Source organism: Poromitra crassiceps (assembly GCF_964638095.1).
Source record: "Poromitra crassiceps genome assembly, contig: HAP1_SCAFFOLD_501, whole genome shotgun sequence".
NCBI classification, from domain to species: Eukaryota; Metazoa; Chordata; class Actinopteri; order Beryciformes; family Melamphaidae; genus Poromitra; species Poromitra crassiceps.
The window spans coordinates 16,211-30,722 of record NW_028151907.1 but is presented as its reverse complement, the minus strand read 5'-3'; the positions used below and the strand labels follow the sequence as shown (position 1 = coordinate 30,722).

At 45.5% G+C, this 14,512-nt stretch overlaps 1 protein-coding gene across 2 annotated transcripts; it reads right to left on the bottom strand.

Moving 5' to 3' along the window:
* Positions 1-2,052: 2,052 nt before the first annotated feature.
* On the bottom strand, positions 2,053-10,920 carry LOC310771287 (anaphase-promoting complex subunit 7-like). Of its 2 annotated transcripts, none has more exons than XM_083663936.1 (6): positions 10,705-10,920; positions 6,103-6,289; positions 5,064-5,184; positions 4,494-4,605; positions 2,834-2,987; positions 2,053-2,192 (listed from the first exon to the last, which is right to left on the bottom strand). In XM_083663936.1, the coding sequence occupies exons 4-6, from the start codon at positions 4,597-4,599 to the stop codon at positions 2,135-2,137; spliced, it is 318 nt and encodes a 105-aa protein (XP_083520062.1). In that variant the 5' UTR covers positions 4,600-4,605; positions 5,064-5,184; positions 6,103-6,289; positions 10,705-10,920; the 3' UTR covers positions 2,053-2,134. Both variants share the same exon structure in this region; 1 of them encodes a protein (XP_083520062.1).
* Between the last annotated feature and the right edge of the window lie 3,592 nt (positions 10,921-14,512).

The following is a 14,512-nucleotide window of genomic DNA, read 5'->3' as shown; positions in this document are numbered from 1 at the left end:
TGCAATCAGGTTCCTACGCTTTGTTGTTTTCCTACTGATTTGATTCAGTGCAAAATGTAGAAGTTGATTCCAGCCATTCAGAGCTTCCCAGTTCCCTACAACATCTATTTGAAAGACTGCGTACACAGTGATTCTCACTATTTTTTCCATGAGAGCCACACTACTAGCTGGTCAAAGTCAAGAGGAGAGACACTTTTTCCGCAAAACACCAAAACCACACAGCGAGGGTTTGGTTTAGTTCTTACTTTATAGATATGGCAGAAACAGACTCAATAATAACAATTAAACAAGTACAGGAGTATGCAACAGCGGGGTTTCTCAGCGGAAAATATGTTTTTTGACGTTCTCCCAAGTGGATTTGGGTTTGACTGGACCCAATGCTGATTGGCTGAAGGAGTTGTCTCTCAAGGCAAGTACACCCCTCACCCCCCACCCCAACTTCCGCCCACTGCAAACTAGGGCTGTGAATCTTCACTGGCCTCACGATTCGATTCAGAGGGCTACGATTCGATTGCATCTCGATGCATCTTAAAATCGATGCATCACTTTTTTCCCCCCAATACATGATTTATTTTTTCTCACTTTCTTTTTTCTCACTGTGTGGCTACTTTTAAATTGGAAATGCATTGTATTATGATCCATAATTAAAATAAACAAATGCATGTACTTCCATTATATTTTATTCGATTATAAAAAAAAATATATATATATATATATTTTTTTAATAATCGATTTTTGACATTTGTGAATCGATGCAGAATCGTGTACATCCGCATCGCGATGCATCTTATAATTGATTATTTTAGACACCCCTAAACACCGCGTGAATGCTTAAGGACAGACGGTCTGGTAGGATTTAATGAAATGGGAGTTCACATGACCGGCTGGTTTACCAGGCTAGGTAACTTCTAACTTGGTGCTTTCACAAAATATTTACACAATGAGATTTTTGATAATCATCAGTAATGTGGAGATAATGACTAAGTGGGTAAAGGCAAATAATAGAACATTCTGCGAAGTTCAGAAAACTACATCATTTTACAGTAATGCAGCCTTCAAAACAAGGGAAAGACAACACCTATGCCATATCACGATACCTAGTTTCATATCGCAATATCGATATAATATCGATATATTGCCCAGCCCTACATGTACACACATATCTGCATTTTTTTATTATCACTACATATCAAATATCTGCAAATAAAATCTAAAATGCATCCATATCAACACTCAACCATGTAGAAAGAGAAGCAGTATTCACCTTATGTAGCCACGCCCATTTTACCCGGTTGTGTGGCCGTATCAAAACTTCCAGCTTAAAATAAAATAAAATGGCTGGCTTCTCCAATATCATCTAACTCTGAATTAACTAATAATTTAGCCAATTGTATGTAACATACCAAATAAAAGCAAGCGGCAATGTCTAAGAATGCAACGCCATGTAACTGGCTCGTTAAGTCTCGAATTCCAGGGAATTACGTTAATGTCTGCGGGTCTTATTGACGTTAGTGGCTCGAGCGCAACTCGGAGGAGAGAAAACTATCTGAAGCTTTCTTTGTTGGAGTCCAGGTATGTTTTACAAGAAAGTGCTCGTCATTGTCGACGATAACGTTATCTGACCTGGCTAACAGTGGATACTCGATTGCTTGCCGTGTACTGGCTCAAAGTAGTAGGCTACGTTTTTTATTTTACCCCTGCACTGTCCGCTCCAAAAACAACTCTCTTATTTTGCGCCGTGACCGCCGGAAGTGTTAAAAGGACCCGGAAGAATTTGGCCCACTGTAAGGTCTGAACATAAGGTGAATAGGACAGCACATAGTGTGTTAGAGTGGAACTGTGTCTGTCTGACCACCACAGCAACCAATCAGTACCTGCAGGCTGCAGTATGATCAGATACGAGGCTGCTGTGTCCAGAAGATCCAGAGCCATGAGACACTCCTTGAACAGGTCCTTGGGGTTCCCCACGGCAGCAAACAGGTGATTCCACAGGGCATCCTCCGTCTTCCTTGCACAGTGGACGATGGTCTGGAGGAAGAGGGGGAACTTGTGATGAACTTGGCCACGTTGGGCAGCAGCGGGTCGGGGATGGGCTCCTGCGACGTGGCCTCTTCCTCCAGCACCACAGGCACCATCAGCTCCATGACGTGGGAGGAGTAGGGGAGGGAGGCACAGGACTGGGCCAGCAACACCTGGGTGGAGAGGCAGCATGGAGAAGAGTGTAAGTGTACTGTTATCAGGGTTCCTACACATCTTCTATGACAAAATGCCATACTGTTCTTTTTCCACACCTTGATCTGTTTTGAAGATTTTGTCTGGCGTTTAATATGATTGATGCAGAGACATCTTGACGCTGCTAACTAGCTCATAGATGCTGCTTGAACAGGTCGCACTTGAAAATGAGATCTAGGTCTCAAGGTGATTCACCTGTATAAATAAAGGTTAAATAAAATAATAAATATCACTGGATAGATCAGAGGTGGGCAACATTTAGTTCCTGAGGGCCATCCTGACTTACATCAAGTAAGTGAAGGACCACACATTGGAGATCATACCTGCCAACACTCCTGATTTTCACGGGAGTCTCCCTATTTTTAACCCTCTCTCCCGTTGTGATTATTCTTGCTAATCTCCTGATACAATAGGGATACAAATCCAATGGCTGGAGCAGATAAGATTTATTAACATAATTCTGCCTTTTATTGAGTTTTTGGTGGTCGTTTTGTTTTTCTTTGAGTCCGGCCCGCGGGCCTTAGTTTGCCCATGTGTGCATTAAATGGTACTTTTACAAGCCATCCCTCTGCAGAGCAGAAAGGAGAACTACTGGGCTCACCAAATGGTGTTGATAGCTCTGTGGTTGTCCCCTGAATGTATGAAGGCATACGCTTTGATCCAGACAGAGAGCCAGTCCAGGCTGGGGATACTCTGAATCACATCCATAGTCATAGACGCCACCTCAGCTCCCTTCACTGACAGAGAGAGGAGGCCTAGAGGAAACAAGATGAGAGAGAGCTTTCCACTATCTGCTGAAGCACAAAAGAGACAAAACATAGAAACACAAGAGACAGAGCAGGTACAATACAAACTCCAAGACAGAGGGCCAGAGCGTGTGTGTGTGTGTGTGTGTGTGTGTGTGTGTGTGGTGTGTGGGTGGGTGTGTGTGTGTGGGTGTGTGTGGGTGAGCCTAGCCAAGAGCCTAAAGCAGGGATACTCAACTTGCTTTGCCCGGGGGCCACTTTCGTGAAATGATAGAAGGCCAGGGGCCAGTTAATAAACAAACTATATATACATTTTTCTGTAGCGGATTGTAGGTTTTTGGGGTGTCAGCCGGAGTTTAGTCTGACAATCTTGTGCACACTGGATAGTTAGTTAGGTTAAGTTAGTTAGGTTAAGTACATACATAAGTGCCTGGGTATAGCGAGCAGGCAATTTGACAATTTAGCAGCTAAATCATAGATTATTGAAAGATATTGAAAAAAAGAATTGCACAATTCCATCGCGGGCCACACAGGGGGCGCCGGCGCCATGTGGCCCGCGGGCCGCAAATTGAGTATCACTGGCCCTAAACGGTATAGATCAGCGGTTCCCAACCTTTTCTGCGTCAAGGCCCACTTGAAAATCTCAGAAATGTTTGTGGCCGCCTACCAACAGGAGGGTCGCAGGTTCGCACCCCCGTGTTACCTCCGACTTGGTCGGGCGTCCATACAGGCACTATTGGCTGGTGTCTGTGGGATGGAAAGCCGGATTCGGGGTGTGTGTCCTGGTCGCTGCACTAGCGCCTCCTCTGGTCGGTCAGGGCGCCTGGTCGGGGTGGAAGGGAACTGGTGGGAATAGCGTGATCCTCCCACGTGCTACGTCCTGCCGGTGAAGCTCCCCGCTGTCAGGTGAAAAGAAGCGGCTGGCAACTGCGCATGTGTTCGGAGGAAGCATGGTGCTAGTCTACGGCTCTCCCCAGATCGGCAGAGGGTGGCGCAGCAACAGGGGCAGCAGGGGGAAAATTTGTCAAACATAATTTGGGAGAAAATGGGGGAAATCAGGGGGAGGGAGAATGTGTTTTTTTTTTGGCCCCATCTGACCGTAAACAGTACGGAGGCCAAAATGTGTTCTCACAGCACTTTTTATTTTAACAATAAAAATAGTTGTCCATCAGCAGCACACAGAAAGCAGAAACTAAAAGTGAGGGGCTGTCTGCAATAGGCTAATTAACAAATCATTAATTAAATAATTGACTACAAATTAAATTGCGGCATCATTCAACAATGGAGAAATGCATTCTCATACTAATAATAAGTATGAGAAAAATTAAAGACAAAAGATTAAAATGTTTTGGAAATGATTTGGCAGCCCACTTGCAAAACCTTCGTGGCCCACTGGTTGTGAATGGCTGGTATAGAGAGAGAAGATCAACTTAAGATATCTGACTTCAGCAAGGAAGTGCTGTAAGCAGTAAGCAAGCCAAAGCAGGAGGGAGGCGTCTCTGTGGACATGCATACCGATGATGGCGTCCAGGGCGAGGGGACACTGCCTCAGGACCTCTTTGTAGCTGGTCACCGCAGAGCGTTCCTGACCAGCCTTCCTGTACAGGTTGGCTAGCATCATGTTGATCTGAGGCAAGGGGGAGAAATCATCTCAAATCTCTATGAAAACTGGAAGGTGGATTATGTCAAAGATGATCAGCCCAATTATTTTGCTCAATATTGTGATCATTATATTCTCAATTCTTCACTGATCAGTACTAGGGCCCAGACGGAATCTGTGCACGCAGAACTCTGCCGATTCTGTTTGGGCCTGCTGATCAGTCTTGTCACAATGCGTGTGTGTGTGCGCCCTTATGACACCACTTTTGACATAATCACTGATGACATCACATCATTAGCTAATTAACCTAATTAAACACCCTTTACACACCCTGAAGGTTTCAGCCAGATCGCACGTAAAACAGCATAGCTGTGGCCGAACACAGAACTTGAACCAGACAGAACCCACATACTTCATTCGATATATAGATAGATAGAAGGCACACAGTGAATGAAGATCAAGGTAGGTTAGGCAGCCTACTGTACCTTTGGAGTTCTCTGTCTGGAAGGAATCCCATCAAGCACTGCAATAGCATCTTTGTCCAGTTTCAGGATGGTGTAGCACTCCAGCTATCTTGTATTTCACTTCAATCTCTGAGGGCAAACTCTGAAAGACAACAATACAGGTGAGCTTCAAAGTTGCAAGGCACTGTAGACCACAAAGACAATAGCAATGGAGAATAAATACTACTGCATATTATATTTTTTGTAGTTGTGCACATTAGGCACTCAGGAACATTCTTATTTTTTTCTGAATTTTCTCCCCAATTGCACTTGGCCCATTCCCCTTGCTGTCTTGGTCGTTGCTCCACCCCCTCTGCCGATCTGGGGAGCGTTGTAGACTAGCACATGCTTCCTCCGATACATGTGCAGTACTAGCCAGACGCTTATTGTCAGCTGACAGGGAGGGGTTTCACCGGCAGGACGTAGCACGTGGGTGGATCACGCTATTCCCCCCAATTCTCCTCCACCCCAAACAGGCGCCACGATCGACCAGAGGAGGCACTAGTGCAGCGACCAAGACTGATACCCCACCGGCCTCCCACCTGCAGACACGGCCAATTGTGTCTGTTGGAACGTCCGACCAAGCTGGAAGTACCAGTGCCGCAAATAGAGGGTATGCATGTGATGTCACAGTGGCAGAAGTCACTGTGGGGTCACACCCACTGAGTAACAGCAAGACTGAGCTTGAATGCAGTAATCAGCCTAGATAACTGACACCTGCTGCTCAGGGAGGAACTCATTTTGACACTCATTCCCGATTGAGGGGGTGTGTTCCAGTGGGTGTGCATACCCTCTATTGAACCTGGGTCTCCGTGGTTGTAGGAGAGTGCTTTTAGCTCTACACTACCCAGATACCCAGATAGAAATTATAATAATAAAAATAAATAATAATAATAATAATAATAGTAATAATAAATAATAATAATAATAAATAATAATAATAATAATAATAATAATAAAGAGAACATATGGTAGCATGGGTTGATTACAGTTTCAGATTGATAGGTTTTACATGACATACCTGTGCCTGTATGTTGGACGCTCCCCCAACATTAGAAGTACGAACTTTAGATGTTTTGCTGAGGACCTTCTTCTGCTGCAGGGCCATGCTGTATTTGCAGGCAGCATTGCGGTACTCCTTATCATGGAAGATGGCATCGGCGTGGTAAACCAACAGTTGGTACTTCTGGGATGGCGAGAACAGCTCTCTGTAGTCAAAGAGATCCAGACAATATAAATGAATGCAGAAAAATGTATCTGTGTCATGGCAGCAGCAAACAGCAATAGACTACAGCAGGGAGAAAACACAATTAGCCTAAACATGGGATATAAACAAGATAGCAAAATGTGGTTATAGAAACATGTGCAACTGACAACTAAAATGAATAAAGAAATGATAGAAGAACAAATGTTTAATTAGCCCCCCCCCCCCCCCCCCTTCCCCCAATAAAAAATACAAAATAAAGGTCCAGAGCACTGGGATGCAACAAGCAATCCAGGATAGTTGATATAGCACATTGTTGTGTGTGGACACCCTGCTTGGACAGGAAGCATTGTCAGGGTTCCCACTCTTTTCTAGAAATCATTTTCCAGGACTTATTCCAGGACCTTTTCAGTGATGATCTAGCTGGTATGACAGAGAGGGATACAAGATGTTCTTCTCTGTGGATGTCTGATTTAATAGATTGTGCAGTCTATGGCTATATAACTTAGCAATAAAATAATCTCTTACATGCTTAGAGATGATGACAAAGTTATCATAGAATAAACACACCTGCAGAGGTACATAGCGATGGAAGTTAGACTTTTAAGATGGGATGTGTTCTTGGGTAAACCTAATAAAAACTACCACAGTCACCAGCCAGCAGTCCCTAATATTTACATTTGAAGGATAATGCAACTTACATCATTCTGAGTTTTGGTCAGTTGTAATGCCATTTAACCTGCATGTGCTATCATGTGACGTGACTTTGTGGTGCGTTCACAGTGTTTCCACAACATAACAGAGAGAAGCCTATTCAAAATACTCTTGTTTATGAACTACCATTTGAACGTTTAGATCCTGAACATACTTTAGCCCTTTCAGATGGCAATGTTATCCGTTTTGATGAGCTCTGATAGATAGCCTAGTAGAACATGCTCAGCTAAAGGAAAATATGGGCATGGTGAAATAATCATCCAGGACAACACAAGCTTTTCCAGAACATTTTACTATTTGTCTCATTTCCCATGTGTTCTCCTGACTGGAAAATTAGTCAACAATGTCCCAGTTTTTAAATGCAAAAGTTAAATACCCACAGTTACGAGTAGAGCATATTAGAGGAACATAGGAGTGTCTTTCAGTCAAAGCGAACCACTTTAGACCACAGACAGTCTATGAGCCAGTCCCAGACAGTCTATGAAGATCTTTGTTGTCTGTCTACACTCACTGTAAGTGGAGAGTAAAACATCTGGTCAGAAAAGTCCTTTCTTTCATGGTGCTAATCTAACTTCTAATGAATGAGGCAACAATGAAATTAAACGCTATGTTCATGTTTTACTGGGGACCCTAAAGGACACCAGGCACTATACGTTGCTCTACTTTACCATGGCCATTTGACTTTGCAGTATTCCCTGGAACTTAGATAGCGTTATAGATAGCGTTAGCTATAACGTTAGCTTGATACAACAGTATACTAAACCGTTTACATTGTGGAAGAAAATATGTGAAGAGAACGTATCCCATAACGTTTAGACACGTTTGAGCAGAAAACTTCAAGCTAAATTAGCTTGCAGCTGACATCATTGAAACCCTGTGTAGGCTACTGTGTAGTTTGCGTTCATGTTGAGGTTATTATGGGTGGCTAACTGGCTGGCCTACTACGTTATGTGCTATATAATAACCAACTAACGCTAACGATACTATGCTGTCACTCGCTAAATATGAGCAAATACAACAGAGATGACTATTCAGCAAATAGACGGAGCGCGCTAACGCTGCTAAGCTAACGTTACTCACAGGTTGTTATTGCTCATCGTCAGTAACAAACTGCTCATGATCCGGACATTGGAATGAAGTCCAGCACAGCCATGTCCCGTACATGATCTATTACATTCATTTTGAATCGCGCTGAGGGTTTACTAAAAGTTTGTGGCTTGTAAACAGCTAACGCTAGCTAGCTTACAGCTCCAGTCGTGTGACGTATTAATATGGCGTTTTCCCCCAGCAACATCCCAGCAACGATGGGCGTGGCCTATTTTATGCAGCGTCTCCATTTGCCATAAGCATGAGCGCCTGGCCAATCCCGGCGCTTGAATGCGGCATATATTTGAAAGTTTTAGCGGAAAGTTTTCAGGTGCTAGCTTTTTTTGACGCAAGCAGTCGACACACTGGACTCGCTCCGTCAATTGAACACTACAGTGAACGAAGAACTAGAAGGATACACCGCCCAGAGACGACACCGCCTACCCTTTCAAGGTAAGAATGCACGTTCTTTTCCACCGTAGAAAAATATGACAAAGTTACTTCTGTGTTTAACTGTGCACGTCTGGTTCCAAACTGCCTAACATAATTCAGCTTGAAGGTAACGTTAACGTGACACAGATTCCTTTCACCCGGCCTTGCACATTGGTGACCATATTAACCGTTTTAAACTCAAAATGCTCGCTGATCAAGTCAATTGCCCGTCAAGTAGGTTCTAACCCGTTCGAGTGTTGTGTATCGAGAGACTGGCGCTCCATTTAAAAATCTAGTAATTTTAATGTGGGCTTGGTTATTATCTGTAGCCTCGCCCTCGACGAGGCTATAGGTTAATGTTACGGCCTTGCACATTGGTGACGTCTTTTCAAAATGCTCGCTGATCAAGTCAATTGCCCGTCAAGTAGGTTCTAACGCACTCTCGGAGTGCTGTGCTTGGAGTGCAGTGCTCGTTGCAACCCTATTTATGTCGATGGTTGCAACACTGTTGTGTATCGAGAGAGACTGACGCTCCATTTAAAAAATCTAGCAATTTTAACGTGGGCTTATCTCTAGCCTCGACGAGGCTATAGGTTACCTGCAAAAGTAAATACGGATTATTAAGACATTTTCTGAATTGCTACCATCCGCTCTTCAGCACCGATTTTCAACTTTTGTAACGGTTCACCTGTTATTCTTACACAGTTGTGATTTTATTGACATAAAGTCCTACTGTTTCAACCGAATTTACGGTAACAGTAACGACTTGTAAAAGGCCACTCATGTCATCCTATGCCGACGACACACAGCTTTACCTTTCCTTCCCCCCCTCTGATACTTCAATTGGGTCACGGATCTCTGCCTGCCTGAAAGACGTTGGTGTCTGGATGGCGGATCACCACCTCAAACTCAACCCTGGAAAAACCGAGATCATCTTCCTCCCTGCCAAAGAATCCCCCCTGACTGACCTCTCCATATCCATTGACAACCACACCGTAACTCCATCTCAAACAGCTAAAAACCTGGGAGTGATCCTTGACCACCAACTCACCTTCTCTGCCTACATTGCCGCAACAGCACGCTCCTGCCGGTTCTCCCTCTTCAATATTCGCAAGATCCGCCCATTTCTCACCAGAGAAGCTACACAAATTCTCGTACAGGCACTGGTACTGTCACGCATTGACTACTGCAACGTCCTTTTGGCAGGCCTCCCTGCCTCTGAAATACTTCCTCTTCAGCTCATTCAGAACACAGCAGCCCGTCTGGTCTACAACTTACCTAGATTTTCCCATGTCACCCCCCTTTTCCCATGTCACCCCCCTTTTCCCATGTCACCCCCCTTTTCCCATGTCACCCCCCTTTTCCGAGAGCTTCATTGACTTCCCATCCTAGCACACATCAAATTCAAAACTCTGGCACTAGCTTTCAAGGCCGTTCACCAAACAGCCCCCTCATACTTACAGTCTATGGTCACTTTTCAAACCTCTCACCGCCCACTCCGCCCCTCTACTAGTGCAGGACGTCTCGCCCCTCCCCTGCTACGTGGGCTCAGAAGCCGCTCTCGGTCGAGACTTTTCTCCTACCTGGCCCCAAAATGGTGGAATGAACTTCCCCCGGACATCAGGACTGCTGCATCACTCCCCATTTTCCGCAGGAAACTTAAAACTCACCTCTTCAGACTTTATATTGACTCTTCCTGAATTCCCTCCCTTCCCTCTGCCTGCTTTCCATGTGTTTGTAATTTAATTTTCTGTTTCTTATATGATGGCTCCTTTAACTGTTCTCACCTTTAATCTCCCCTTTTATATTGGCTTCTCATATTTTTACTACTGTTTTTCTATTTGATCTATTCATGTTATTGTGTGCTGTATATGATCATGATGTAAGTCGCTTTGGATAAAGGCGTCTGCTAAATACCAATAAAGTAAAGTAAAGTATGTTGGATTATTAACGACTCTCACTACTTATGAAGTTATAATAACATTATAACTAAAGTTCGGGAACAAGGCCATGCCACAACTAACCACTCAGTCAATCATTCAATCAGGCAATCCCTTGCTCCGCCCGGATTCAATCATTCGCTCCACCTATATATACGCCCCAAACCAAGATCCTTTCTCTCGTCTCAAGACCAAACTCATTCTGAGTTTCACTCCAAGACAGACAACACGAAACTTCAGCTCTTACCTGACTGTCATGGAATCCACGTTCCAGTTCCACCTCTCTGACAGCAACGAATTGCTTGGCGTCGGCGAGGACCCACACAGGTTTCATCTCACTTGCAAATGCAATGCTGCCGACGAGCCTCCGGTCCGTCGTTCCGACCTGCCGCCTCGTCTTCGCTCGGAGATTCACAAGCCTTCCCAACGGTATGCCCAAACCATGGCTCAAACCTACAGCAGTGCCAACGCTACTACTAGCCATCTAGTAGCCACACAAGGCAATCATCGCCGTTTAGCCGACGCGGCCAAACTCACGGTAATCCAGTCTCATCTCAATCCACACACACACATCATGCCGACGACAAACGTCAACAACGGGACAACTGCCATCCGTAAAAACAAGGTACCATTTCATCGCAGTGATCACTGCAAAAAGTTTGGTTGCTAACCAAACTTCATCAATCAACAACGTCATCATCCAGCACCCAAAGCCACCGGGCGCTTCCGGCAACACCACGGCGATCCCGGATGACGTCATCACGCTGACCGACGCTGCAGCGCGGTCAAAGAACTTTTATGGAAACAACTGAAAGCTCCATATTGCCCCATTGCAACATCAGCGCCCAGCAGCCTCCGCCATTTTTTATTTTTGGAAGCGTGACAGCGCCAAAAGAACCTCGCACAGGCTCGCAGTGGTCAGCTGCGGTAGCGCGGGCCCCTATAAGCAGCCTCTCTAAACAGTAACTCAACGGGAGAACACTCTAAATTTCGTGGATTCACATCTTTTCTGGGCGTACTGTAAATCTTGATTGAAGTGGTGTAGTGCAGGGATGTAAAACAACAACCATATTGTGGAAACTAAGCAAAATTTTTCGTTTTTTTCTTTTAGTTTTTTCAAGATAAATAGTAAATGCAAAGGACCCGAGGTTAAAACCACGGCAACGCACTTCTGACGGAGTGGACGACAGCCGCATTAGCTATTTATCTTGAAAAAACTAAACAAAGAAAACGAAAAATTTTGCTTAGTTTCCACAATATGGTTGTTGTTTTACATCCCTGCACTACACCACTTCAATCAAGATTTGCAGTACGCCCAGAAAAGATGTGAATCCACGAAATTTAGAGTGTTCTCCCGTTGAGTTACTGTTTAGAGAGGCTGATTATAGGGGCCCGCGCTACCGCAGCTGACCACTGCGAGGCGCATTCTGTTTCCAAAAATGGCCGGAGTTTCGTCTCTTTCCTTCCATGCTCTTTGGCGCGGTGCAGCTTCTTCTTATTATTATTATAGTTTTCCGGCAGACTTGATGCCTTACGGCACACTGCTGCCTCTCACTGGTCGGAAATATTACTGTTTATGGTGTTTTATGGTGTGAATTCAAGAACTGCCAGCACAGTCCTTGCATGATTCCCAGCAGCGTTGGGGTTAACTCATTACAAAGTAACATATTACACGTAATATATTATTTTAGCAGTAACTCAGTAATGTAACTTATTACTTATAGGATTTCAGTAATATATACCAGTTACTTCATCAGTAACTCAAGTTACAAATTGAGTTGCATTTTATTAAATCAAAGCACATAGTTTATACAATAATTTCCTAATCAAACCGTTGTCTTATGCAAATAACCAACCATTATAGATGACAATAACAATAGGAAGAATAACTTGCCCAACACTGATTCTCAGTGGATTCAGCAGGCTCTTCATTGTTAGTCTTTGTGCCCAGGCTTAGTGTGAGGGATCAGCCGAGCGGCATTTTGATGAACGGGCCGCTCACTGGGTGGCAGCGGCGTTCGAACCCTATGGAGCCCAAGTGGTGCGAGGTGTGAGTGTCTGCTCTAGCTGGCTTGACTCCGTTTGCATTTGGAGAACTGAGACAGTTCACACAATTTTGACACGACACGTATATATTATACATCAGACTCTCGGGCTAGTTCTGCTCTCACTCAGAATATCAAAATATAAGCGATGTGATGTATAGTTTCGGGATGTTAATGTTGTTGGCACAGCTCATACTATTAACTATGGGTGGCAAATGAAGTCACGTTGACTCGTCCTATACAGCAGCATACAGCCTTTTTCTTTCTCGTGCGTAACATTTACATTCCATGAATACACGTTTCACAGTTGTACACAGTTGCACACAGTCCATCTTCATGTTTTCCACTCTTTCCAAGTCCCATGCCAGTCCAGCGTCGCAGACGGCAGCCATTCCTGCAGCCATTCTGGCAGCCTCAGTCAGGAGGGCGAGAATGCCCCCCCCCCCCGTGCCTGCTCCCTCTGTTTCTGCTTTGTCTAACCTCATTGCTTCAATTCTCTCATCCCTATGTCCGCAGGCTGCACTATCACCCCATGCACATGCACCCCCTCATCCCAACATCCTTTCTTCTTCCCTTCCTTCTGCCAGTGTTAACATCAACCCACCGGCTACTGCGGTTCCTTCAGCCTCCATAACAGTTGCTCCGATCAACTCATTTCCTACTAACCTGTCCTTTTTCCCCTCCCTCCCCCAAACCCTCCCCCCTCCCCTTCCCCATCACCCAAATGTATTTAATTCCGTTTAGCTCTGCACCCTCAACCACAGCACCACCTGCAACCGGTTTTGCAACAATTCCACCATCAGCCAGCTTTCCAGCATTCTCCACAGCGCCACCTACAGCCAGCTTCCCAGCATTCTCTTCAGCCCCACCTGCAGCCAGCCTATTCACCCTTACCACCGCTCAACCTCCAGTTCAACCCACAGCACCACGCCCAATTCCAGTCTCATCCACCCTCAGGTAGCAGATAATAACTGGTAACTACATGGCCCTCGCTGAACTACTCCAACCCTCCACATTCCACCATCATGCTTCCAGAGAATTACAAAGCAACATTGGACCCATCCTACTCAAAACACCCTCACCCCACCCGCTCCAGAGAACGGACACCTACCCTTACTACCTTACCAAACATTCAGCATGAATGCCAAGCATCCCTGCACACCAATCAACATCAACACCTTCTACAATGCCTTTTAACAACACCCAGACCCTAAATTCGTCAAACTTCCTCATTTTCAGTTTCTCTCACGATTTCCAGCCAGGCATCCAGGTCATCTCAGAACCTTCAGTCAGCTACCTCCTTGCTGCTACATGTACCAAATGCCAACTCCTCGCCCTGCTCAGACACCTCGTCTACGCCATCCCCATCATTCCCCAAGGATGATCCTCCCTCTCCCACCTCCTGTACATAGCCGCTTCAGCATATCACAGCTACATCTGCGACGACATCTGACCAGCCCATCTCCCGCTGTGTTGAAGCTTGTTGGGGGTGGATGGAGATCGTCCGTTATCCTGGGACACCGAGCCCAGCGGGCTCCCTCCCAGGATGCGATCTTCATCCACGACGACCTCGACGACATCTGACGAGCCATCTGCTGCTGCGTTGAAGCTCGCCGCGGGTGGATGGAGATCGTCCGTTATCCTGGGACACCGAGCCCAGCGGGCTCCCTCCCAGGATGCGATCTTCATCCACGACGACATCTGACCACATTGCCAATTTGCCATAGACAACGCTTGTAAAACGGAGACATGGCAATAGCAATACTGCCCCTCCTGGAACGGCACATCGTTTTCTACGATGATCTCACGCAACCTGGACATCCAGCTGTTCACCGATGCAAAACCATACATCGGATTCACCGGCTACCACGGAGGGAGGTGGAGCGCATCCGACTGGCCACCTGAGTTCGCTCTACTCTCCCCCTCAGCCGCTATCCACAAGTTGGATCCCATCTTGGTTGCAGCACTTCTTTGGGGGCACAAGTGGTCATCTACATAGACAACACAGCA

What these genes read in the sequence shown, in the direction of transcription:
- LOC310771287 (XM_083663936.1), bottom strand. Translation starts at nt 4,599, where the DNA reads ATGATGCTAGCCAACCTGTACAGGAAGGCTGGTCAGGAACGCTCTGCG. An exon ending in CGCCCTGGACGCCATCATCG is followed by an intron (nt 2,988 to 4,493) that starts GTATGCATGTCC and finishes TGTTTCCTCTAG; the next exon opens with GCCTCCTCTCTCTGTCAGTG. An exon ending in AGAGCTATCAACACCATTTG is followed by an intron (nt 2,193 to 2,833) that starts GTGAGCCCAGTA and finishes CTCTCCACCCAG; the next exon opens with GTGTTGCTGGCCCAGTCCTG.